We start from the raw sequence: 25,848 nt of genomic DNA, 5'->3' as shown, positions 1-25,848 counted from the left end.
TTTATGCGATTCCAAGACGCCGAGCATTCAAAGCCAGCTCTCATATTTCCGTGTAATTCCATGGACACACTTTGGGGTAATTATATACTTATGCCTCCTTCTTTTTGACAGACTATTCTAATTTTCGTACGTATATTCCTACCCCGAATTAACTGTATTGTTTTTTTTGACAGCTAGCTTTCTAGCCAATCAGAGTTAGCTCAACTTAACTCTTGAGTTGGTCACATTCTGCTCCGGCTGCCTCGTTTGATCTCTTGAAAATCGAAAGTATATTAAAATACTATCTATCTGACCGCCAAAATGTGCTGACCTTTGTTTACAATGGCCTGGTGTCCTCTCTGTTTGTTTAGCGCGTGAAACAAACCGTAGCCATATGTTAAACTCACAGGGTGAAGTGGAACTGGACGGTCCAAAAGTCCATCATCCGCTCAGGCTGTAAACAAGCCCAACATGACCTGACCACGGCCTGCCTGGGGCTGATGACAGGGCTAAGACCGGTGCTACCGCCATGGGAACTCAGCGCAATGGTTTCAGCAGAGAAAGCTTCATTTTGTCGGTGGACGTCGGGACGACGTCAATCAGAGGTCACGTCTACGACAAGGAGGCGAGAGTCCGAGGATCCTGCACCGCCAAGGTACTGGTCACTGTCAGGTTCCACCCAGGAAACACATCGGTACCGGTCCGACTCGGGTTCTGGTCTATGCACGACTTCACAGTATGTCTTCTCATGAGGAAATCAATCTACTTGTCCTCAGATCGTGCCATTGTACCCAGAGGTAGGACATGTGGAGATGGACCCAGATGCACTGTGGAGGGGCTTTATCACTGTGGCCAAGGGGGCAGTGCAAGGTACATCCAGTCCTGCAAACCCAGGATCTCACAGCTTTATCACCTTTCAAGTGTTCTTTTTATTTATTTGACTGTGATTTTACTACTATTGTGTACCATATCTCTTTTTGAAAGTGCAGAGCGGAGTGTTCAGTGTAATGACAATGAAGGTGGTTCGCTTGCCTCATTTGATCTCTTGAACGTCGAAAGTGTAATAAAATACTATCTATCTGACCTCTGAAGTAGGTAAGATATGGAACTGAGTGCAATAAACTCCTCTCCTCATGAAACCCCGTTCACCCCAATGCAGTCAGTTGAGTCTGATTCATGATTTTGTTTTCAGCAAAAAATAAACAGTGAGAGGTCTGCTCTTAAGCTGTACTTCACGACAATATTGTTCATTTTGATCCAGCAGCCTCCCAATAAGTAATAACCTTAAGTAGCACTTAATGCTCATATTTTATTTATCCTTTTAAAAATACAAATGCAACTGTGAGTTCAGCTTGAAGACGCACCTCATGGAGGGGTTGTTTGAGATGGAATGTGTTAGATGTTGTTTTGTTGAAGTAGTCAGCACTGCCTCGTCACGGTGAGGAAGCCCCCGGTTTGACGCTGACCTGGGAGGCTTTTCTCTCAGAGGCTGTTGTGTTGTTCTCTGTGGGTTCTCCAGTTTATAGAACATACATCTGAGGTTAATCGATTACTGTTGGATTTCCTGTTCTTGTGAATGTGATTGTATGTATTTGTCAGTCTCACTGTGCGTTTGCTCTGTGATGGGCGGGCCGCTCTTCCAGGGCGAAGCATTATAGCTGATGTATGAATGGATGGATGTCTCGTTCACTGAACATTAGACACCAATTATTTTTCTCACATTGAAAAAAAACATTTGACAGTTGACTTTAATTCCTCTGTATTTTTTTTATACATAAGTCTTTTTTTCATGATGTACATCCCAAAGTTTATCACAGTAGAACTACTAGATGTTAATCTGTCAACAATTTATAAAATATTCGATTTTATAGTTCAATTTTTTTAATAGATAACTTCATTCTAATTGATATTCATTTGATGACGCTGACTTATGTGTAATAATAAATGTATTGTGTCCTTGGGCAAGACACTTCACCCACCTTGCCTAGTATGAAAGTTGTGAGAGTGAATGGTTGGTGGTGGTCGGAGGGGCCGATGGCGCAGATTGGCAGCCTTGCTTCCGTCAGTCTGCCCCAGGGCAGCTGTGGCTACAGTAGTAGCTTACCACCACCCAGTATGGTGTGAATGAATAATGCAATGTAAAGTGTCTTTGAGTGTCCTGAAAAGCGCTATATAAAACCAATGCATTATTATTATTATTATTATTATTATTATTATTATTATACACAGTATTATTTTGTACTATTTAAAACATTAAATTTATGTGTTATTCCGTTTTTATCGAAATCATAAGGTTAAGTTACACAGCTGTAATGTAGCATCATAACTGTCTGGTTGCTTTTTTTAACCTGAAATTGATATCTATCTATCTATCTATCTATCTATCTATCTATCTATCTATCTATCTTAGATTCAAATTTAATTGTCTCAACTGATAAAATCACTATGATGTAAAGTTTTTCTTCACAGTCTGTTACCATTTAATTAACAGTGTCATTTTAATGAGTCACACATTTTCCTTCAACGTTCATGTCCATAATGATCCTGTTTTGTAGACGCTGGAGTTCAGATGCGTCAGATCGAGGCCCTTGGCATCTCCACCCAGCGCAGCACCTTCACAACATGGGACAGGTAAACGATAAACACTCATGTCACTTTCCACTGGGTCAAAGAAGCGACTGCGTGAGTGGCTGAATTAAACAAAAGAATTTTGTGTGTGTTTTTTTTTTCCCGTGTCATTTCTTTGTCCTGGGTAGGAGAACTGGAGTCCCTTTTCATAATTTCATCACCTGGCAGGACCAGAGGGCTGCAGACCTGGTGAAGTCCTGGAACAGATGCTGGACCATGAAGGTCGCTCTGCACTCTTTCATACTTTATGGGGAGAAAAAAAAACTAAAACAGAGCAAAGTTTGTGTTTATTGGTGTTGTTTTCATGTCGATTTCAGGCAATTCACGGCGTGATGAAGGTGCTTTACTTCCTGACGCGTCAGAAGCGATCCCTCGCCGCCAGCCTCATTGTCTTCTCCACACAGCACGTGACATTCCGCCTGGTCTGGGCCCTCACACACTACCAGCAGGTGTGTGTGGACGCCTCTACTGATAAGAACTCCTGAGGATGGTGTTTGCTGCTGTGCTAAATGTACCTGAGTGACTGAGGACACTCAGAAATAGTGAGCAGCAAGGAGAAGTTGCTTCACTTCATAGCAAAATTATTGTAGTTTATATTTACATTTTACAGCAGGAAGAGGCTGATCGTGTTTGTTTTTCTTTCAGGTTCGTGAAGCTATCGAAGAGGGGAACTGCTGCTTTGGAACAATTGACACCTGGCTCCTGTTCAAGCTAACAAAAGGTGCGTGTGGTTTCACCTTCCCCCTGATTCCTGTCCCCTTTTAAACTGCGCAGTAAGGTGTGATTTGGTCCATGAATTGCATTTCATGCAGGATTTTAACACCCAGACAGAAACTTCTTTGTCTGTCTGATCCTGTTGCGTCATCGATTAGCTGAGAAGTTTAGAAAGTGTTTGAGCTAAATCAAGAGGGAGAGACGGCTGGAAAAAACAATCCCAGCTGCTTGTTCGTGTTTTTATTACATTTTTTTTTACTACTGTTATTATCATTTGACTTATTATTGTTGCAGGGCAAATCCACGCCACAGATTACTCCAACGCCAGTGCCACTGGAATATTCGACACCTATCAGGTGTGGTGAGGATTCTCTGTGTTTGGTTTGAGTTTCTGTGTCCGTCTGTGTTCTTCATATTGCTGTCATGTGACTGTTTCAGATGTGTTGGAGTGGCTTTCTCTGCTCTCTTGTGTCTCTGCCTCTCTCTATTTTACCCAAAGTAGAAAATACAGGGTGAGTCGAGCATCTCCCACGAAATACAACTTGTCGTGAATCGTGTCTGTCCTTGTAGATGTTTCTTCAGATTTCATGAATGTTTTATGATTAGTTGTCTTCCTGTTACTGAAGGGAGTTGCTTCTCTGCTGACATGAGCTCGTCTGCAGAGATAAATATTAGATATCGAAAGTGTGCAACAGATTTTAACCTGTCGAAGTTATTACAGTGTTTTCATGCTACACAAACATCCATATAATAAGAGTAGTGATGTATTTCTGCTCACTTAAGATGGCGTGGCCCTGGTAGTAACCGCTCGTGCTCTCTTAGTTTTTAATTAACGGTGTCAGTATGGATAATCCGTTTCCGGCAGACCATCAAGTAGGAGTGTTATACTATGCTTCATCTGTGGTTTCTCCCTCACACCACAACAGCCACGACTTTGGCTGTTCGGACCCGTCCATCTTCGGCGTGCCGATTCCCATCAAGTCCGTGGTGAGTTAGCAGCGTGGTGGTCTGGCTCCGTCTGCTATGGTCGCAATAAATCCAGCATTTATCTGAACTTTTTGAGTTGTTGATGCCAGAGTGTCACTGCCATTACGTTGTTTAAAGAATTTACTGTACAGTCGTTGAGTTAATGAGCAATAGGTGAAGTGTTTTTATTATTTTTATCTCTGTCAACTTGAACTGAAAATGTTCGACACTAAAACATAGAAATAAAAGCATTGAATTAAAATAATGTTTTTTTCACCAACACATTCTGTGTTACATAAATATGGCAGATTGTTATGTGAACATGTAGCTCCTTTGTCTGGGTAGATGGCGGACCAGCAGGCGGCCATGTTTGGAGAGTGCTGCTTCAATGTGGGGGATGTAAAGATCACCATGGGAACGGGCACCTTCATGGATATAAACACCGGGAGCAAACCGCACACGTCCGTGGCAGGTGAGTGAGCTGCGCAGCCGCTCGCACATCTGTCCAGTGCCGACCCGTGACGGCGCGTCGCTGCAGGGCTGTACCCGGTGGTGGGCTGGAAGATCGGCTCGGAGGTGGTTTACCTGGCAGAGGGCAACGCGGCGGACACCGGCACGGCCATCAAATGGGCGCAGGAGCTGGGTGAGTGGCGGCGTGCATGAGGCAGCTGGTAACACTGTGACGTGAATCCAACACTAAATGCACATGGGATAGAAATGCATTGGTGAGCTTCAGGGAAGAGTTTCACTGAAACACATCAGGATGAGCTACCGATCATTTCATCACATCTCGAAGACGCCGCCTTTAGTTGACAGTGTTTAGAATCGGACACAGTTTATCGGGTCTTCAAGCCGACTGACTGTTTCACAGGTTGTGTCTGTGGTTCTTCTCTGGTCGTTGCAGAGCTTTTCTCTGACGTCCGGGACACCGCCGCCATGGCGTACAGCGTGGCCGACTCAGACGGCGTGTGTTTCGTACCTTCCTTCAGTGGCCTGCAGGTCAGTTTTATGCATAGTTGATAAAACTTTCACGCAATTTTGACCCAAACTGCAACGTTGTGTTTTCACATGTGTGTTTTCTGTAGTCGGTACAAGCATGGAATAGTTTTTTATTTTGTCTCTTTGTAACATTGTTGTCTCTTTTTTGTTTTTTCTGCCCTCCATTGTGAACTGGCTTTTGTAAGTGTTTGACTTGACCGTTTCTAGTTTACATATGAACACAGTGTTTTCTTCTGGTCGCTTTATGAACAGTTGTGTGCAGTCTTATCAATTTTTCACATTAAAGTTGACTCAGTAAGTCATTAGAAGTTGCACGCACTGACCCACATCTCTGTCCTTCGGTCCGTGTCTTGTCTGTTTTGTACATCTGTCTCATTGACTTCCTCCCGCTGTAATTTGACACCAGCCTCTTTGTCATGCTGGCTTCAAAAGTAAAATAAACTGACCTTCTTTATGTGAAGGCTGATTCTTCCTCAAAGGATGAACATATATATGTCTCAAGAACAGGTCCTCAGAGTGTTTAGATTTTTTTAATTCTCTTTTTTAAAACTTGAGGACAAGTTTGAAATATTTCATCTGTTTTTTGATCAGGTTAGTTAAAGGTTTTAAGACATGTGACGTGTGTGTGTGTGTGTGTCGATGCTTTCCTAAAGGCTCCTCTGAATGATCCCAAAGCCTGTGCTTCCCTCATGGGCCTGAAACCGTCCACCACGAAGAGCCATCTGGTCCGGGCCATCCTGGAGTCTCTCGCCTTCAGGTGAGCCTCTTTGAAAGAAGACCTTCCGTTTGAATACCTTTACTGTTGCACCACTGCAGCCCTGCTGTTTCCCCCCTCCGCTCCCGGTAATTGATATTCCCTTTTTCTTCCGCCATTCTCTCCAGGAATAAACAGCTGTACGAGACGATGCTGCGGGAGACTTGTATTCCCATCACGAAGATCAGGTGGAGGTTTTTCCTCATCCATTTAGCCGATCTGGGAGCGTCTGATTAACGTAATGTACAAAAAGAAAAAAAAAAAATCTCTGGATAAGCATTTAACTTAGGCCTGACTAGGGGGGCCGTCTCAGCTTACAGTGCAATATCTTATTGAGGAATCTGGATTTCAGCCAGCCTGCCAGCCGTAACAGACTCCAGCCTGGGTTCCCCACTTTGACTAATGCAGCTCTAGTCTTTTCTTTTTTTTTTTTTTTTCTTTTTTTTTTTATCGGCAATGCATTATGGGTCTATGTTTCTTCTCTCATACCGTTACAGTAAAGTGAGTTGAGACGTAATTGAGTGCTCCCTCCCTCCCGTCTCAGGGTGGACGGCGGCGTTTCTCTGAACGACTTCGTCATGCAGCTGACTGCAGACCTGCTGGACAGAAAGGTGGCCAGGCCGCAGCACCACGAGATGTCCTGTCTGGGAGCCGCTTTCGTCGCCGGGCTGGAAGTCGGTATGCAGACACACATGGAAACAAAATAATCCTGGGCTAGATTTTTCTGGTTTTGCGGAGGTAAAACCGATGTTCACAGCCAGGTGTGTGAGACAGGAAGACAAGCAGCCCTGGCTAACACTCAGACGCTTCAGTGCTTCTCTGCTCCTTCACCGTTTGGTTCTTCTCTAAAAATATTGCAACATTAAAGTCATGACAGTTCTTTTTTTTTTTAGAACTTTTGATCAAAAGTCCTATTTTTATTCCTGCTGACTCTGGCAGAAGAAGCAAAATGAAGTGCTGCTGTTTGTTATGCAGCCTGTTTTCCAATTATTCCTGTTATGTAATTAGGTTGTTATACATTAGTCAGTGCTTAATCGAGTCAAGCAGTAAACACGGAGCTGTTGTTTTATAAGGGGTCAGAAACAGGTGGTGCCGCTGAATCATGTGTTTTCAGTCAATGGGCGGACAGTGGCATTGATAATTAGATCATCCCTCTGCCATTTCCAGTTGCCGGCTCGCAGTGCGGTTCGACACGTTGCCAGATCGCGCATTTGCCGGACCGTTCATGTGTCATTAAAATTCCCGTCTGTCTTCCACCGCGGCGGCAGGTTTTTGGAAGAACCGCGAGGAGCTGAAAAAGCTGCAGGGCACCGACAAAGTGTTCCTTCCCCGAGGCGCAGCCAAGGAGGACAGCGCCTGTCCAAGCCGGGAGTATGTCCACGTCCTGCAGAGGTGGGAGAGGGCTCTGAGGCGCTCTATGAACTGGTACAGCAAGCCGTGACGTTGGACGGACACGTGGCGGGAGGCACCCCGAGTTCAATGAAAAGACCAGCGTTTAAATCTACTAACCATTAAAGCTTCAACAAATAACAAAACCTGTCAGTGACAAAGCAATTTTAACAGATTAGTGTGTATGTAGTGATGTTTGGCAGTGAGGCTTGGCCTGCCCTCAAATTTAACGTGCTGAGGAGATTCCACAATAATCTGATAAAACCTTCTCTGTAAATATGAAGAGCTCAACCTGCAGCAGCACAATTACAACAGGTCTGGAGTCTTTTTGATTCCAGTATTCTTACATTTATCCAAATTGAGTCGCAAATTCAGTGAGAGTGGAGGAAAAACACGGCCAGTGATGGACGAGTTATCAGACCAACAGCGAGCGACATACAGCTATGGTGGTGCTGCTGCACCCCGGCTTCCCGCTCACCCATCGCTCTGCCTAACTTCAGATCTGGTCCGCTGTCAGTCATGGTGCCTTTAGAGACAGTAGTTTGTTTGTTTTTCTGCCCCATTTAAACCAGCTCGTGGTTTTGTCTGTTAACATGAGGATACGGCACTAACAGCAGAGGCTGGACGCAGGAAACCGTCACACACTGTTCCAGCACCGACGTATAGACGTTACATCTGCTGTCCTCTGTAGACAAGAAGCGCTGGAGCATTCCAGGCTGCAGTTTACTCTGTAGCTTCTTTGTGGGGTTTTTTTTCTTTTTTGGGGGGTTTCCAGTAGAAATACTGTTTCACGTTTCACCACATGGGGGCGCTGGCGGCTTTTTTTCTTTTTTTTTTTAAATTTTACACCTTTTTAATTCATGAGCTCACCATAGCAACCACATGGCAAATGTTAATCAGGAACTGCAGACTAAAATCATTAATATGAGATTCACTCAAGATCCTCAGTGAGAAAACAAAGAGGAGGAGAAAAGATCCCTCTGTTGACGACAGCTGGGGATTCAGAGGCCTCCCCTCCGCCTGTGATCCGGTCAGCCGGCCTTCTGCACAACTTTACAACACTGCAGGGCTGCACAGAAATATACGGCTGTTTTTCCAGTCACTCCAAGAGAAAGACTTTCAAAATCTTTATTTTTGTAATCTTGTATATTTGCAGTCAAACTGTTTGGTGCTGTTCACCATGAAATGCCGTCGTTTCACAGAAACTGGAACAAACTGTGCGTCTTCTCCACTGGACTTCAGTTATTCAAATCAAAAGTGTCATTTCAGAGCCAAGGATCCTCTGCTCTCTGCAGCAGCTGCAGGAAGACTCTCAGCAGTAACTTGTTTTAAGTTTTATTGTGTTTGAGAATGTGCAGCTTTATGTTCTTAGTGTTTCTCATGTGTGATTCAGGATGTAAATGTTGGCAGAACTGACTTGTTGTCTGTGAACCGTGGTTGATTACACCCAAATTGTCGCATGAATTTGTAACGAAGTGTTTTCATGTAGCCTCAAGAACTCTGATGACATTGTAAAAGAAGAATAATGGTGTTGGGATTGAATGTGCCTGTGATACAGTGTGCTTGGTATCGTTCAGAATCGTTTTTCCTTGCCTGCTTTGACATTTTACAGCTGTTTCCTGAACTTGGTCGTGCAGTGTGACTCCTCGGTGCAGTTTTTAACACATGAAGCCATGATCTTAACATGTGAGATTTTCTAACTTCATTCATTTTTTCGAATGGCACGTCGACCCCCAGCTGCTGGGAGACAACGAAGAAGACACTGTTGCAGACGTTTACGTGAAACTGTGTTTGTGAATGGGGGGGGGAAAGTATTAAAGACAGGATGCATCCAGCCGTGCGTTGTGGTGAATTCGCCGCGTCTCGCAGGCTCTACAGCAGCTGTGCAGGTGTCTCGGTCACGGCGACGCCGTCCACAGTATTTCCTTCCACATGGACGCCGGGGAGACGGCGTCGCCTCGTGCCCGGGGAGGCGGCAGAGACGCAGGCTGCTGGATGAGTCTCGGGATCGAGTCCCATTGATGCGGCCAGCCTCTCTGTGAGGGTTGCTATGGCAGCTCGCAGGATGGAGTGACTGAGAACAAACGGGGTGTGTATTCCCGCTCATGGCGCTGGTATGGTGGAGAGGGCGCTAATTGAGTGCACGAAAGGGGGTTTTTCCCAAACAATGGGAGGATTGTGTGTCTGCTCAGTCAGACGGAGAACAGGAGTGAGTGTTGTGTACGTCGCACAGATCCATACCGTCCATCCATCCATCCCTCTCTGCAGAGCCCCACACCCACCCAGCTGCCTCTGAAGAGGCTGTCAATCCAAGCTTTCTCACTCAAACGTGGGCAGGTTGTTTTTTTTTTTTCTTCCTTCTCTTTATTCATTTCATGTTTTATTTCATTTTGCCGGTGTGCTGGGCTTGCGGTGGAATGCCTCCACACAGGAAAAATGTGCTGTGAGTGTGTGAGACAGACGGGACTAGCCCATGAATCAGTGCTGGCGGCTCTCACACTAATCAGTGGAATGGGTGTGTGTGTGTGTGTGTGCTAGTATTGTGCCTGGTGCTGCATTGTATGAGTTGTGGTGGACCCTGCCTTGCAACAAATTCAAACTGACAGCAGGAACTGGATGCAGCGCGACCACTACTCGGGTCCCCCTCCCCCCATGCGAGCTGAACCCTGCATCAAGGGTCATTATATAACTCTCTCTGTCTCTCTCTCTCTCTCTCTCTCTCTGTCTCTCTCTCTCTCTCTCTCCCTCTCTCTCTCTCTCTCTCTGACACACTGGGATTGTTCTGTGGAGTGTCAGGGGGTTGAAAGTTAAGCTTTTTGGCATTTTTTCCCCTTCTAGTATTTAACCCAGCCCTTTCCTCTTTCACTGCATTTAGTTTCAGTCATATTTACCAAAACATGACAGAACCAAGTGGAATGCGGCTCATCTCTCATGTGAAACTCAGATTTTTGGATCTACCTTTGACAGAATGCAGGTTTGCACTTATTCACCCCGAGTGCAGTGTTGTTACCCTTAACTGTGACACATCTGTTTGCAATAATGTACTCTCTCTCTCTCTGACACACACACACACACAGGCATACTCAGTCGCTCTCGCGCGCGCACACACACGCACTACTTTCGGTAGTGCTCAATTGCCATAGCAACAAGGATTGGCAAATGCCCCAAATATCTATGCTCAACCAGTCGTCACAAATAGCATCCTCATCGGCTGCAAATATGCTGATCACCGGAGTCTATGGTCTTATACAGGCTGTGCGTGCGTGCATGTGCGTGTTCGTGTGTGTGTTACAGTGCGCACTCTTTCTTTTTCTGTGGAGTGATCAGAGGTGCGTCCTTTGCTGTCAGATACACCCCAGCCTGAAGGATTGGTTATTGGTTTGGTGACTCAACGCTTGCGACGTGTGTGCAGAAGCGCAGCAGCTCTAATCTCCAAAATAAACCGGAATCATGTGTTATAACGCCATACAAGACAGAAAATACCTGTAGTAGAACCTATCATCACTCTCCGTCCTGTAATCCTCGATACATGTGTGCTTTTTTTTTCTTTTTTTCTTTTTTTTTGGCGTTTGGATCCCACAGCCTGCAGACTCTCAGAATTAAAAAAATGGAGATCCCGGCCTCTCTCCCAAAGGCGCGCGGCCATTATCATATAATTGGTGATAAGAAAGCGAGCGTGCGCTCTATTTATAATTTGTGCGCGTAACGGTGCGCCTCTGCGCGTCTCTCCGTCATTAACCAATGCACATCCATCTGGTCGCACTGCATCAGCTGCCACGACAGGGCTCGCGCGGACGTCACTGCTTTTCCCCCCCCCTCCTTCCTCACCTTCCCCTTCTCGCTTTTTTTTTTTTTTTTTTTTTTTGTTCCACCAGAGCATCTCTCTCCTTCTGCTCTCCCTCTTTCTACACCGCCCACTCCTTCCCAACCATTGATCCGACCACTCACCGCCGCCTCGCCGGCTTCTTCGCCTCATTACATCGCCCGCTGCGCTTTTCTGCTATTTTTTTTTTTTTTAAAGGAGGATAAACGGCAACTTTTGGAGGAAAATAAAAATATTAAAGGTGGGGAATTTTTTTTTAAATCGTTAAGTGGGGGAATTGTTTTTTTTCTATATATATAAAGATAAAGAAAGATATCACCATGGCGAGCACCGAGGATAAAGCGGCCAGCAAGGAGAACACGTCCAGCTGGAAGGACTCCTTCTACAACCCGCGGACCGGGGAGGTGCTGGGGCGCACGGCCAGCAGCTGGGGTAAGGATCCCCGCTGGACAGGGAAGTCAATTAGATGCTGTCTCGTGACATTCACGGAGCTTGAGTCTAACCCGACGTCCTCTCCATTTCATTTTCCGAGCGTTTCCCCGAGCACGTGCCTCCCGACCGTACAGCCCGCTCCGCTCCTCTTTGTATAGAAAGGCTGAGATGACTCCCTCATACTGTAGATGTAGGGACTGGCCGAGGAGCCATCATAGGCCTGCATGAAGGTGTAAAGGAGAAGCCTGTACCAAGAGCTGGACTGAGATGAATGGTGCTATCAGAGGTGTGAACTGCTCCCTCTTTGCTGCATTTGCAAAAAAAAGAAAGAAAAAAAAAAAAGGACCAAGCAGGTGATGATCAATCATTTCAACCAAGATGTCTTCTTTTTTTTTATCATTGATGTACATCATCTGCATTAAGAGGACAGTATTTGCAGTGCAGACCCAAGCTGATCAAACAGCTCATTACCTAATCATACATGAAGACAGAGCTCCAGCACTCCAGTGCTGCATCTATAGCTGATCAGGCTGTACATTTTTATGTAATGATCCCCCCAGTTATTTCCAGAGTGAGGTAGTAACACGCCACCCTCCCTCCAGCAGCCAGCTCCTATAGGCTCTCGCAGACTGCCGGCTGCCTGGGCCCCTGTGCTGCTGTGCAGTGGGATGCTCCATTGCAGTTGCATGGCCGCCCACATTAGCATGCCTGTCAAGGTCAAATGGGATTCCCTCTCTCCTCTTTCTCTTTCACGCACTAGGCAGGTGCATTGTGGGATACTGTTGGGGAGGAATGAGAGAAAGGGGGGGTGTACAGCAGGAGGCTGAGGGGTCCATCCCTTTTTTTTTTTTTTTGGTCAACTTAGAGGGCATCGGTGCTGTGCGTTGCTGGATGGTGGTGAACCATTTTGAGTCAGATGCCTCCATAAACGCCGCTTATTCCCCTCCCTGCGTCGGTGAAACGAGGCAGCACACGCTCCGAGCACTGCAGCATAATCCCCCAATCTCGTCTGCTTTGAAAAAGTGGGGGTCTCCGGTCGAACATGACATCACGTTCGTTAGCAGGAGGTAGCATTGCCTCCTTGACTCAAAATGGTTTCTGTCAAAGAGCGAGTGCAGTGAAAAGACACTTTTCTCCAACCTGACAGATCGGCAGGAACAGGTTCCAGTGTCCTTAAAAATTGTAATTAATCATACATGAAACCTATTCTCTCTGCCCCCCCTCTCATTAAATCTCCTGTCTTTTTCTGTTCCATGTTGGTTCCGGTAACTTCCTCCAGCCCTCATCCTCCTGTTCTACCTGGTTTTCTACTGTTTCCTGGCTGGCATGTTCGCCCTGACCATGTGGGTGTTGCTGCTCACGCTGGATGACTATGTGCCGAGGTACAGAGACCGCGTCCCCAATCCAGGTTAGTGCTTGTGAACGTGCACCGCCCAGGAGGAGGGAGAGGGCTCTCTGAAGCTACTGTAACCGGCAGCGCTTCTTTGCCAGGCATCCATTATTCATACTCGCCCCAATGAGATGCTGTCACAATAATGTGCTACATTACAGCTGCTTTTTGCATCGATCTGTTTTGGAGTTTCTTCCTGTGCGATCTCTGCTCTGGGGATTGTTGACGGGATGTTTTCCTTTTCAGTAGGTGTGCAGCTCGTCGGCCGCTGTGACCTCTCACCTTTTCACCCCGAGTTGAAATGACCTGTGTGATTTTTTTTAATTTTTTAATTTTTTTTTCCAGGGCTGGTGATTCGTCCCAATTCGCTGGATATCACTTTCAACAAATCCGACGCGTTGAAGTATTCACAGTACGTGCAGCACCTGGAGTCCTTCCTGCAAAGTAAGAGCCCGTCTCCCCAACACACTGATGGAAAGTCAGTGAAGAACGGCTCCACTCCTCCTGCCTCACAGCTTCATGTGTCCGTGTTCGTCTCTCCGCCAGAGTATAATGACTCGCAGCAGGAGAGGAACGAGGAGTGCACGGAGGGAGAGTATTTCCTGCAGGACGACAGCGGCGACATGAGGAAGAAAGCCTGCCGCTTCAAGAGGGCCAGCCTGAGCGTGTGCTCCGGCCTCTCCGACACCAACTTCGGGTACCATGAAGGAAAACCCTGCGTGCTCCTGAAAATGAACCGGGTAAAACCCGCCGATTCTGATGGATTCACGCTAAAAAAAAAAAAAAAAAAAAAAATCACTTTACACGTCAATAGATATTTTCAAAAATTTTCTTTTCAGCCCCTCGCTTCCTCTCCAGGCCGCTTTAATTCTGTAGCCGTTCAGCCACTGGCTGACAGTTCCAAAAATAAATGTTTTGATTATCTTCTAATTTTGGATCTCCGCCTGCAAAAGGCTCACATAGTGTTTATCTCTTTTGTTTCTCTTACTTCGTAGATCATCGGTCTGAAGCCAATCGGGAATCCTTATATCAACTGCACAGTAAAAGTAAAGTCTTCACTCTACATTTTATGCGTGCTTATATGTGTATATTTTTCTTTTTGTTCCTTCCATAAAAACACTGATTACCATAATATTTTCTTTCTGTCGATCCTGTGTTCATTTTTTCCTTCTTTTTGTATGTTTTTGTGTCTTGTGTCTTTCTGCATGCTGTCACTGATGGCTTTAGGGTAAGATGAATATGTAAATTCTTAGGATAAGGCCAGTAGTGAGCGTTAACACATTTTTGTTATGTAACAAGGTCATTACACAGGTTCCTCTAAATCCATCATCCTTCCATTTTTAGACATAATTCAAGTATAAGCTGTGTAATTTTTGTCTGAAATGTCACCTCTTCGTGATTCACCACAACACATCAGTTTTTCTGCTTCCTTTAAATCTTTTCCCCGACAGCGGAAGGTCTTTGCTTTTCTCTTTTTGCGTCCACTCTTACGTGGCCTCGGCTTATTGTACCGTCCTCCATGAAAATTTCCACGAGGCGCAATTATTTAACTGTAAAATTGTGAATAATGTATATTTGTCTTTGTAGAAAGAAAACCCAATTCCGATGCAGTATTTCCCCAGCGAGGGGAAGATTGATAAGATGTATTTCCCTTACTACGGCAAGAAAGCCCACGTGAGTATTTGTGACGGGCGGGACGGCGTCCGGTAACGCCCTCACCTTGATGTGTTCTTGACGGATGACTGTCTCCACCGACGCCGCAGGAGAACTACATGCAGCCCCTGGTGGCCGTCAAGCTGCTGCTCAGCAAGGAGGACTACAACAAGGAGCTGCCGGTGGAGTGCAGGGTAGAGGGCTCCGACCTGCGCAACAACGACGAGCGGGACAAGTTCCTGGGCCGCGTCACCTTCAGGGTCAAGGTTGTGGAGTAACGGCCGGCGCGGCCCGATTTCAAAGTGAAACCAGTTGAGGCTGCCCACGTCTGCTAAGGATTCATGTTTAAAAAGTTATTTGAAAAAAAAAAAAAAAAAAAAACAAAAAAAAAAAGGAAGGAAGTGCCAGATAAAGTCATAAAGACGGCCCTCTGCGATGTTGAAACAACGCGCTTGGTGCAGAGGAGTTGGGCCTCCGGTAGGAGAGCCGGTCGCACGGCGACAGCCCCGGCCGCTCTGCTGACATTTTCTGGCTCTTCTTTCCGTCGTGATTCCTTACCGACCTCCTCAAAGATTCCTAGAACAAAAAGGCAGGCTCCGCGCCTGACCCCATACTGTCATACCTTCATCCATCCATGTCTGCATTCACCTGTTGCACTGCTCATCCTTCCCTCGCCGTATTTTTCTGTTTTTACTTTTTTTTTTTTTTTTAGAATTGATGTGATTAGATAACTTATAGCCATTGCAACCAAGACATTTGGAGCTGTTGTGTAATTGCTGAGACAAGATTTTTAGGATTTTTTTTTTTTCTTTTTAGAGCTTCCTGCAGCCAGGAAGAGTGTGTTGTTTTCATCTCTTAAGCTGTATGAAGGACAGTATTACTACTGGCGTTGAGAGGATTTTTATCTTGCTGTGTAGTATAATTGAGAACGTAGAGCATCATCCGACACATCTCCAGAGTATTTACATTGCTCATTGCACATCACAAAGACTTCATAGGAACGTACCTTGATAATCAAGTATAGCCACTGTATCCCTGTATATGAAATGCCAACTACAAAGTCCCTTTCTACTATAAATACATTGTGAACCTTACCATATTTAGGGAACTATAGATAGATTTATGTGCTGCGGTCCGCGTGGCCGCAGCCCAGTCTTGTGGTGTCTGTCCGTCTGTCTGTCTGCATGTCCGTCCGTCCGTCCGTCCGTCTGTCTGTCTGCCCGTCTTCCTGTCCACTCACCCCTCCACTTGCAATAGCTGCCATGTGGGTGAGCCGGGCAGGGCCAGGTCGAGCCGTCCCGCTCCACCTCGCTTTTGGGGCGCTGCGAGTCGATGGTGGATGCGGAGGCAACCAAACACAGTGTAAAAAAAACGCTTTCGGGACGGAGAGGGGGATGGGAAAGCATTATGAAAATAAAGAGTTCTCTGTAACTATGTACTGTATATCTCTACGTGATCTGTATATCTATCTGGGTCTCAAAGATTGTTTGTTAGTTTTCTCTCTTCTTCAGCCTGTTGATCTGATTGTCTGCCAATCTATTACTCTTCAATGTATATATATAAACACTATCTACCATATTTACTTAATTCACACTGTATTTTTGTCACAAAACACAAATGTCTGTGCACTGTAAAGAAATAATTTAAGCAAAGATTTACAGGAAATTATCTTATTCAAAGCTATGTTTACACAGTCTTAAAAGGAACCCGCATTTGAAAGAACAACTTGTAACATCTCTTCAGGGTGCCTTAAGACCTGATGAAATAAATTGTGGAATAAAAGTGATTTTGAAGAAAAAGAAATTCTTCTATTCCTTAAAGCTCATGGCAAAATAAAAAATAATCCTGCTTAATTATTGTGAGGATCAGATCGAAGCTGCTTCAGCAGAACGGCACCATGGCCTTCCTGTCTCCGCCAGGGTTCCACCCCCAGGTCCCCAACACCCAGGATGGAATGTTCAGCACCACCTGAAGTAGCTGTGGGTGGAACGGAACGAAAATGCACTTCACTGGATCATTTGAATCACTCTGATATTCATAAAACTGATGTGTGAAGGCGGAAGCAGACATTCACTCAGTCACTCTGCCTCATGGATACATGCATTATCATGAATTACTAGATCAGTGAGGCAGTATTAAAGATTGAAGGATACATTCCACAAATGGGTTTTCTTACCTTTTACAGAACAACAGCAGCCATCAAAGTCCAGTAAAGTACATTTATCTTCAGGAAGGAAGGCCCTCAATACAAGTCGTTACTTCCAGCCGTTTACCTTTTAAGATCCAGGAAACAGCCTTAGGACAGGGAAGTGTAGATATATTGTGTTAGAACACAACAAAAAACAGGTGAGTTCATAAACCGCCCGTCCAGATGTGTTTGGCTCCTCTTCATCGCCTCTCTTCATCGGAGCTGCTCGGGCCTGCAGCCACAGGAGGGAGCCAGAAGCAGAACGAGCTGTGAGCCAAAGCCACTGCAGGAAGCAACAGCAGTTTCCATTTTTGCATCTTGAGACATTTCCGAGGGATTCTGAATCAATTCAATCCATTTAATAACGAATGTTGATGGTTGATGAATGTTTCTGGGTCAAAGATGTGATTTTTTTTTGTGTGTTCTTCATAGTTTGAAAGGTTAAGTTGTTATAATAAACTTACGACCTACATGTTTCTGGTGAATCAGAGAAGATATATGTCATTTTAACCACAGATTTAACACGATTAGAAAAGTTTGGATATTTAAAGAAACCAGAATCACATTTTTTTTTTTTCGTATTTGATCCACCCTTCCACTGGTATCACCCATCCGTCCATCTTCTTGTCTGCTTTCATCAATTTAAGATCGCAAAGGACTGGAACCAGCTGGCAAAGCTGGACATGACTCCAGGGCAGACAAACATAATGTAAGTTAATCTAAAGTGTCCCAAAAAAAGCATAAAGCATATGTGTGTGTGAGACAGAGAGAGAAAGAATTTTTATTTTATACAAATGGGAACATCAGCCTAAATGCACACTGCCCTGACGGTACATAGTGAAGACATGTTTTAAGGTCAGAAAAGTCGTGGTGATTTTGGATTATTGTGAGAGGTAGTTTAAGGTTAAGGTTCAGTGAGCAGTTCCAGCTGAGCTTGAATTAAATCCTCATGTTGTTTCCAAAAGGCTTTAAAACTCTGCTTGTGAGTGTCCTTTTAAAAAGTCATTTGTTTTTGACTGTGGAGCCAAAACCACCAGGATATGATGATATTCAAAAATACAAGTGACCAATTTTAAACCTTTTTTTCCTTTCAGAAAATTTACTTCCCAACTTTTTTTTATTTATCATATTTTCAACATGTTGCTTTTTTGTTGTTACTAAAATAACATCAATATTTAATCCTTATGTAATTTTGAAAATTACATTATTTTTTGTGTGATTCATTGATGTTTTCTGGCGTCTTCAGTCCGAATTCATGCAAAAAAAAAAAAAAAAAAAGACAGAAATGGAAGCTCGGACCTGTAGCTGCTCTCACTGGTTAAACGTAGAGAAAGTGTCGTCACGCCTGTCGGCGGTGATTTCCCAGCACCTCCATCTGTCCAGATCTCACGGCGCTCTAAGGCCGTCCTTCACTGTCAACAGCAGTCTGTTCCCAGGTCCTGCTATATGTGAGATAATCTCCTGGGGTTTAGCTGAAGAAGGAATCCACCTTAATGTCTCCTAAGCTCTTACCGTCCTTGAAGCTGCCTGCTGTAAACAAGTGTTGCTGGAGACAAAATAAAACTCTGATCAGATGTTTTCTCTCGCATTATTGCAAGAGTTCGTGAAATTTAGCAAGAACTGTAGAAACTGCTGTTGTAGCTTGACGTGTCGATGTTTTCCACCATTAGTTTGCCCCTCGGTTGTCACTGTCAGTACTTTCAGGTAATCGATCGATTTAAACATCACACACACCGCAAAAAGGCATTTACTGCCCAAACGTTGCCAGAGGACGTTTCCTCGCTCGGCTGCTGATGTCTGCTCGGACCCTTCGCTTGGCAGAAACGCTGAAACACTTCAGAACCTGAAGGGATTTGAAGCTGATTTAAGCAAAGGAGGCGCAAGGATAACACTGGTTATCGCCTTATCAGCTAAGAGTTGGACCTGCCAATTTGTGGCGGCCTGGAGAAAAGCCTGGCTGTAGTCAGCATCCTGAACAGGATTAATGCAGCTGACATTTTTAGGTTTTACTCCACAGTCCTGGGCGCCACCGGTTTTATATATAGCCCCAAGAACATGCGTCACACTTAACTATTTGGGGCTGACTCCCCGAGGTCGGATGTAATTAAACATTACAGCTAGAGCAAATGACAAAACATGAATCATGGGAGAAAATACACGTTTAAAAGACATATAGCTTCTTTTATTCAAATTATACAATTTTCAAGGAACGCTCTGCTTTATGTTTGACATTTCTACCTGTACCAAGACCTCTCCTGTTTTATTTACAAATACATATCCAACATATTTATAACACGTACCTGTAAAAACTCAACCTCGACCAAGATCTGGACGTTTAAAAATAAAGCAAATAGGTATCCTGAGACGAGTAAACAAAAATAACCAAGATTTTTCTTTTAACTAACCAAAGTCTTTAGAATCAGAAATCACTGAGTGGGAGCTTTTCTTTCTTTTTCTTTTTTCATTTTTTTCTGTGTCAGGCTAAGTTGACTTATTCAAGCTACCGCTGAAGCCCTGAATTCTCGCGCTGCTTCAGGGCCTCGGACATTGAAAACGCTCCCGTTCCCGTTGCAGGAATTTATCGCCCAACTCCTCTAAATGTTTCTCCTTCAAATGCAGCATCGAGCAGCTACTTCTTCTCTCATGTTTCCTTCCTGACGTTCCAGGGCTAGAACCTTCTATTCTCACTATTTTGAGCCTTTTAGCACCAACAATAGAGAGACTCGGGGGGACAGGAGGAATGGGACAAATCTTTTTTTCTTTAGAATAACCCTAAATCTTTATCTTTTCTCTGTGCAAATATATGATAGAAATACTTTATGATTTATATATATACAATACATACAATCTCTTTTTATCGTTTTTACATACAAAACTACGGAGCTGTCTAGTGGAATGCCCACACCCATGAAAATTCAATGAGGTTCAAAATAATAACCTTTCACTAAGCACAATAAACTCTTCCACGTGTGGCTGGAAAGCACTTTTCTTTGTAGCACAGTGAGACCTCATGATGGAATTAATAAAGGGCATAAAGGTTGTGAAGAGCTGTTTCTCTGGTGTAAAATGCCATTCAGTGCTTTTGTAAATTATCTAATTTGAGTACATCTTTAGTGCAACACAAGTGTTTCTGTTCTTAGCTTGAATTTAGACATTTTCACAGTAAAATAGTATTTCTGGGACCCAGGCCTTTCAATGACTCCTAAGACACAAGGCCCAATGAAGACAACCTCGTAAAAGCTACTCTACACTCATTCATGCAGCGTGTGGCGAGTCTACAACGTTACATACACAAATCTTCAAGAGGAACCAAGGAGGTGATGCTGGAAAACATCCTCACTTCCTTGATATTTTGTTGAACTTTGGCTCAAGAGCAGATGATGGCGAAACCCTGAGCGCCCTTGTGAGAGAGGGACGGTGTATCTTTCTCAGCAAAGACTCTCACCTCTCCAGTAGATTATCTTTTTTTTTTAAAACATCAGCGTTACGGTGTGTGTGACTGAGAAGACAAGAGAACGAGGGTTATTCCCGGTAACTGATATCTAATGTGGCTGCTCACAGCACTATACATGTGCCGGATTTCTTCTCATCATCGAAGCCTCCTCCGCCCTCCTTCCTGTTGGGATCGTTGAGCTCGTCGAAGAGTCCGCTCTCAATCATCTCGTGCTGCCACTGGATGGGTACAGCGCCTGTGCTGAACTCCTTAAAGAATTTATCGTCCTTGGCGTCAAACTCGATGCCCTTGATCTCGGAAAACTCGGCGATGTCGCCAGTGTCCTTGGCGTAGACGACGTTGGGCTTGGGGACCCAGGGGGGGTTCACCAGCCCTGCTTCCAGCCTGGGGAAGTTGATGGACTTGAACCACTCGTGTTTCCTGGGATCCTCCATGTTGTTCCTGAAGAGAAGGAGAGGAACATTAACGTTACCATCTGAGCTGCTAGTATGCATATGTGGCTATCCAGTGGTAACTAGCAGTGTTGCCAAATCAAGTCCATTGTACCAGGAAGCCAGTGAAGTTCTTACCCTGCAATGTCATAAACTCTTTGGATCTAACATTAGCAGCTGACATAACAGAAGGCTCGGTACCTCATGCCCAGGCGCTCCTCAATTTTCTTCTTGAGGAAGAGCTGGATGATGTCTTTGGTCGGCGCATCGAAGCACTTGTGCTCCCACTTTGGCTCCTCGTTAATGATGCGCCGCTGCACCTCCTCCTTCTCCACCTTCTCCTTCTTGCTTTCGGGGCCTTTGAAGGGGGTGTAGCCAGCCACCATCTCGTAGATACTGCAGCCCAGGGCCCACCAGTCCACCGATGTCCTGTATGGGGTTTTCGTCAGGATCTCAGGAGCCATGTAGGCCCCGGTACCGGCCTGGACGAGAGGGGAGAAGGGGACGGAGCAGAGTGAAGGTCATGATATGTCTGATCCGTATGTTCTCAAACAAATGCAAGTCTACATGATGTATTTCTACTGGTTTAAATGTTGTCCAAACCCTCAATGATCCCACTGTTTGGCACCGCCTCCTTTTAACTTTCAACTGTGACTCCACTTTCTCCCTGCTCTCCTGCTTCACCCCGACGCTCCCTCCCTCTCCCTGGGCGACCTCACCTGTAGCCTCGGCACAGGAGCTTAATCCTAATGCTAAGCCTACTACCTGTCAAGAGTTGTACGTGTCTACACACTGACAGAGTTTTCCAGCCTCTTATATAAAGAGCTGGCCATTTCTGGACTAAGAAATACATCCGATACATCCGAACCCAGCGACGGTGTTTGAACCTTCACACAAGCCATGAACCGAGCGCTCACAGCAGGTCATGAGTACCACTGCACTGTTCTCCCATTCTTTGATTGTTGTAACACTAAAGAGGCAAGCCCTGAAGGTATTTCAGTTAATACCCTTGAAATTGTCATTCAGCATGTTTGTGATCTGTGATTCTGATTTATGCATTTTTGATCAATCCTCATTGGCTTTACTGTTAATATGCAGGGCCCTGTTCACTCAGCACATCCAGTGGTTTATTGATCTAATCTTTACTGTCACAGTCATCACACCAAACTCAGCACAAGCATGTGGAGTTATACCCTCTGATTAGTGATGCCATGGTCCAGTATGATCCGACAATAAGACGGGAATGCAAAGCATTTATTTTGTTTTTTGTTTTTTTTTTCTTATATATATATATTTTTTTTTTTTCTACAAAAAAACTTGCCTTCAATTCCCTCTGGTAGCCTTCAGCAGCACAAAGTACTGTTTCCCACATGAGTATGTCTATTTATCAGATTTTAGATTTTTTTCTTTTTTGAGGGAGTCGTCTGGAAAAAAAAATGTTTTAATCCCACATGAAGTCACTGTGTTTGTAAACTCTCATGCCTCAACATATTCAGTGTAACTTTTACCTGGATCTGTCAATCTAATCAGAGACAGACTTCTGTAATGCCCACTAAGAGGATTAAGGGCCCGAAGCCAGCCCTGCTTGTTTGAGGTTAGCCCAGTCATTCTGGCCAGCACAGGAGCATCAGTGTACTGGATAATGAGCTTATTGGACTTTCATAGAGCCGGGGGCTTACTCTTTGCTCCTGCAAGTAGGGCCAAAGAAACCGTACAGTGCAGACTGCCTCAGCTCTTCTCAGATGTAAAACACCTCAAGCACTGTAGCATGCTAAAGGAAGAATCGTAACACTATTTGAAAACACTGTGTCTGTTTATCAATTATAAGCTACAAGCTCCATGTAAGATTATGAAGAAGATGCTTTCTTTCTTTGTTTTTTGGAGCATAGTGGAGGAAACTGTCTGCTCTCGGTGAAAGATGCCTTATTTTTAGTAACTGCTACTTAAACGAGCCTCCAAGGTCTAACCTCCAAGGTCTGATGCCTCTGAACAAAACGGCGTCCTATAAATGGCCGAGCAATAATCTGGCTGCTCAAGGATCAAATGAGTTATATAATGGATTCAGAGACTCACATTGCACAGATCTTTAAGCGATCCAGTAATCCCTGTCCGGATTTAAAGTGAAAACCCTGCTAAGAGTGACAGTCTGTCCAGAATCTGGGATCAGTTTTTAGCTCCTACCTCATCTAGAAATAGGGAACAGAGACAGGGAAGAGAGGGAGGTTGACGACAGGTCCTCTGACAAGTGGCGGACGTCCTTTACCTCCATCCTTTCGAGTCAGATGAATTCATGTGCGTGGAATGATGGGCTCTGTGCACATATACTCACCATCTGGGTGACGGTCTTCTCTTTAGAAATCTCGATAGCCAGACCCAAGTCTGAAAGTCGGCACTGGCCTTGGCTGTCCAGCAATACGTTCTCTGGCTTCATGTCGCGGTAGATAATATCCATGTCGTGCAGGTGCAGGATGCCGGTGGTGATCTGCGCCGTGTAGTGGATGATGCGCTTCATCTCGATGCCCTTGTCCGCGCCTTTGCCATCATAACCAATGTTGTAAATGTGATACTTGAGATCTCCTCCATTCATCAGGGTCATGACAAGGCACAGGTGGGTCTTGGTGTCGTAGGCGTAGCCCAAGTTGACCAGAAACAAGCTGTTGACCTTCTCCAGGATTTTCTTCTCCAGCAGGGCCATCTTCTCGCCTCCCTTCTTCTTCAGCCGCTTTTTACACAGCTTCTTGCAGGCATACATCTGGCCTGTGTTCTTCACCTGAACAGCACATACCTGGACAAAAACAATAAATAAAGAAATGATTTATTAAAAAATAAATAAACAAATAAAGGTTTTGCCTCTTAGTACCAAGCTAGCAGGCACATGTGTGGGCAGCTCTCACCCCTGAGCTGTACTGAACATCAACATGAATCAAAGAAATTAAGTGGTTGTCCAGAAAACCCTCTGAAAGAAATTGATTTTAAAAAATGAAATCATGTGCTCCTTTAGTATCATCAACAGAGTAGAAATGCTCGCCACTCTGAATCCTGAATCTGTCGCTTGATTTCACAATTCATACGATCAACAACAAAATCCCTCGCCTGAAGGGAGACTTGTACTGACTCACTATGAAAGATTCATCTGAACGCAGCAACTGATTTGCAGAGAGTGGAAGTGCTTAAGGCAAGAAAATTGGTTCAAGATGTCACCGTAGTATGACCCTGGCCAGCTGTGTCTTGGCACCCAGTTTACCACCTGTCTCACTCACATCTGTAACTAAACAGTCACCTCCTGTTCGGCTGATAGATAGATAGATAGATAGATAGATAGATAGATAGATAGATAGATAGATGGATAGATAGATAGATAGATAGATAGATAGTTCAATCAAGACACGTTCTCCTGTGACTCTGAGGTTGTTTGACTGAATGGCGGCTTCAGCACTAAGAGGTGAGGTTCATTCAACATCTTTTGAAACACCTTCATTTCGGTGCACTTGCATTCTTACCTCGCCGAAGCCTCCTTTTCCCAGAGTTCGGAATTCATAAAAGTATTTGTCGCTGATGGGCTGCTTCTCGTACTCTTTCCACTGCAGGAATTTATCAAAGAACGGGCTGGCCTGGAAGTCTGTGAAGGGTTTGTCTTTCAGAAAATCTCTCACGCCCTCCTGGACCTTGGTTTTCATCACATCTTCAAAGTTGGCGTCCGTGACGGTCTTGCACTTCTCGGCGGCCTCCCCGGTGAGGAAGGCCAGGAAGGTCTTGGAGTCAGCCTTGCAGTACTTGGTCATGATGCTCTGGCGCGCCTTGTCTTTGACTGACCCTTCGGCCAGGTCCCAGTCATACAAGTCATCCAGGAAGTCAGCTGCGTTCTTGAAGTCGGGGTTACTTGCCAGGAACTCACGGAAAAATTTTTTCCCAATGGGCTGTCTTTCACATATACTTGTAAAGTCCTTTTCGATGGCAGCTCGTACCGCGGCGCATGCCTCGGGTTTTGGAAGAGACAAGCTCCGACGGCGCTTTTTCATCTCCTTGTCGTCGCCACCCTGGGCTTTTAGGTAGGCCGTGTTGGCCACCAGGTTATCCAGTCCCCCCATGTCACACATCTTGGCGGCTGTATGTGGTCGTTCCCCCCTAAGCGACTGGGTTCTTCACCGGCTGCCGAGGGATCCTTCCTCCACGATGCGCACGTCTGTGTGAGAATGCTATTTGCTCCAAAGCCAGCTTGCAAATAAGCTCCTTCACCCAGCCTACCTGCAAACCTAAGACACACTGACACACCCAGTAATTACTCATTTAGAATTAAATACCAGGGAGGGATTTTGGCTTAAGGATCTTTGTGTGGCCTATTCAAGGATGCTGTGCACGGAAAGGGAATCGTAAGCGGGCTCTGTCGTAAGAGGCTTTGCGGCCCTCTATATTTGTTCATGATGTTCGGTCTGACAGTGGTCCTGTGCGTTCTGTTGACTGTGCACTTAGCAGGGAGTCACAGTTAACCATCAAAAATCAGCATGAAAAATTTTGGCAAAAAGTAAGATATGAATTAGCAGGTTATAGTTAATGAAAATGCGGCAAGGATTTTGTAAAGAACAGGATGACGTCTAACTGGTTTTAGCCAGACAGGCAGGTGTGACACAGTATCCTTTGCATCCCATTCTTATTTTCTTTCCTCCTTTGATTCTCAATAAAGTGGATACTGTAGTGGGTTGAGGTTGTTGCTCAATATGCATGTGAATTTCATGTAATTGAATTAAAATATTTCCGCACATGCGAATATTTCTGCACTGTGCTTTAAAACCTGCAAGCAGACTACTTTATAAGCAAAAGGAACAATAATATCACGCATATTCCATTCATTAGTAAATTCAGACTTCTGCTCCTTTCAGTCACTGACCATCAAAAATTCAAGCTTCCACCTTTTCGGTGCCAAGTGTGGCATTATGACAAGTCAAGAGTCAGCACAGAAACTCAGAGGATCGGATCAACGCGGCACCAGAGCCTCTTTCTGCTGGTTCGTTTATAAAAAGCCTCAGGAGTATGACCTCAATCATGTGACA

At 44.9% G+C, this 25,848-nt stretch overlaps 3 protein-coding genes across 3 annotated transcripts; 2 read left to right on the top strand and 1 right to left on the bottom strand.

The window, feature by feature from the left end:
• Positions 1–4: 4 nt before the first annotated feature.
• Positions 5–9,252, top strand: gk5 (glycerol kinase 5). The gene is made up of 17 exons (XM_030115824.1): positions 5–76; positions 389–634; positions 756–849; positions 2,535–2,610; positions 2,736–2,829; positions 2,925–3,056; positions 3,253–3,328; positions 3,616–3,677; positions 3,760–3,833; positions 4,248–4,308; positions 4,633–4,759; positions 4,826–4,930; positions 5,192–5,286; positions 5,940–6,043; positions 6,169–6,228; positions 6,585–6,718; positions 7,309–9,252. Exons 2-17 carry the CDS (start codon positions 509–511, stop codon positions 7,479–7,481), a joined length of 1,593 nt encoding a protein of 530 aa, XP_029971684.1. The 5' UTR covers positions 5–76; positions 389–508; the 3' UTR covers positions 7,482–9,252.
• Positions 9,253–11,534: 2,282 nt separating this feature from the next.
• On the top strand, positions 11,535–15,098 carry atp1b3a (ATPase Na+/K+ transporting subunit beta 3a). The gene is made up of 7 exons (XM_030114204.1): positions 11,535–11,684; positions 12,964–13,092; positions 13,420–13,518; positions 13,621–13,814; positions 14,070–14,120; positions 14,662–14,748; positions 14,838–15,098. Exons 1-7 carry the CDS (start codon positions 11,573–11,575, stop codon positions 15,003–15,005), a joined length of 840 nt encoding a protein of 279 aa, XP_029970064.1. The 5' UTR covers positions 11,535–11,572; the 3' UTR covers positions 15,006–15,098.
• Positions 15,099–20,442: 5,344 nt separating this feature from the next.
• On the bottom strand, positions 20,443–25,040 carry grk7a (G protein-coupled receptor kinase 7a). Its single transcript, XM_030114197.1, has 4 exons — positions 24,301–25,040; positions 23,130–23,585; positions 21,002–21,282; positions 20,443–20,810 (listed from the first exon to the last, which is right to left on the bottom strand). The coding sequence occupies exons 1-4, from the start codon at positions 24,895–24,897 to the stop codon at positions 20,471–20,473; spliced, it is 1,674 nt and encodes a 557-aa protein (XP_029970057.1). The 5' UTR covers positions 24,898–25,040; the 3' UTR covers positions 20,443–20,470.
• Between the last annotated feature and the right edge of the window lie 808 nt (positions 25,041–25,848).

This window comes from Salarias fasciatus, chromosome 18, assembly GCF_902148845.1.
Source record: "Salarias fasciatus chromosome 18, fSalaFa1.1, whole genome shotgun sequence".
Classification (NCBI taxonomy): Eukaryota; Metazoa; Chordata; class Actinopteri; order Blenniiformes; family Blenniidae; genus Salarias; species Salarias fasciatus.
The sequence above is the reverse complement of the archived record's forward strand: the minus strand, read 5'-3'. Positions and strand labels throughout refer to the sequence as shown.

What these genes read in the sequence shown, in the direction of transcription:
- gk5 (XM_030115824.1), top strand. Translation starts at nt 509, where the DNA reads ATGGGAACTCAGCGCAATGGTTTCAGCAGAGAAAGCTTCATTTTGTCG. An exon ending in CCCTCACACACTACCAGCAG is followed by an intron (nt 3,057 to 3,252) that starts GTGTGTGTGGAC and finishes TTTTTCTTTCAG; the next exon opens with GTTCGTGAAGCTATCGAAGA. An exon ending in CTGGAGTCTCTCGCCTTCAG is followed by an intron (nt 6,044 to 6,168) that starts GTGAGCCTCTTT and finishes CATTCTCTCCAG; the next exon opens with GAATAAACAGCTGTACGAGA.
- atp1b3a (XM_030114204.1), top strand. Translation starts at nt 11,573, where the DNA reads ATGGCGAGCACCGAGGATAAAGCGGCCAGCAAGGAGAACACGTCCAGC. An exon ending in AGACCGCGTCCCCAATCCAG is followed by an intron (nt 13,093 to 13,419) that starts GTTAGTGCTTGT and finishes TTTTTTTTCCAG; the next exon opens with GGCTGGTGATTCGTCCCAAT. An exon ending in CCTGGAGTCCTTCCTGCAAA is followed by an intron (nt 13,519 to 13,620) that starts GTAAGAGCCCGT and finishes TCTCTCCGCCAG; the next exon opens with AGTATAATGACTCGCAGCAG.
- grk7a (XM_030114197.1), bottom strand. Translation starts at nt 24,897, where the DNA reads ATGTGTGACATGGGGGGACTGGATAACCTGGTGGCCAACACGGCCTAC. An exon ending in GAAAAGGAGGCTTCGGCGAG is followed by an intron (nt 23,586 to 24,300) that starts GTAAGAATGCAA and finishes GTTTTTGTCCAG; the next exon opens with GTATGTGCTGTTCAGGTGAA. An exon ending in AGAAGACCGTCACCCAGATG is followed by an intron (nt 21,283 to 23,129) that starts GTGAGTATATGT and finishes CCTCTCGTCCAG; the next exon opens with GCCGGTACCGGGGCCTACAT.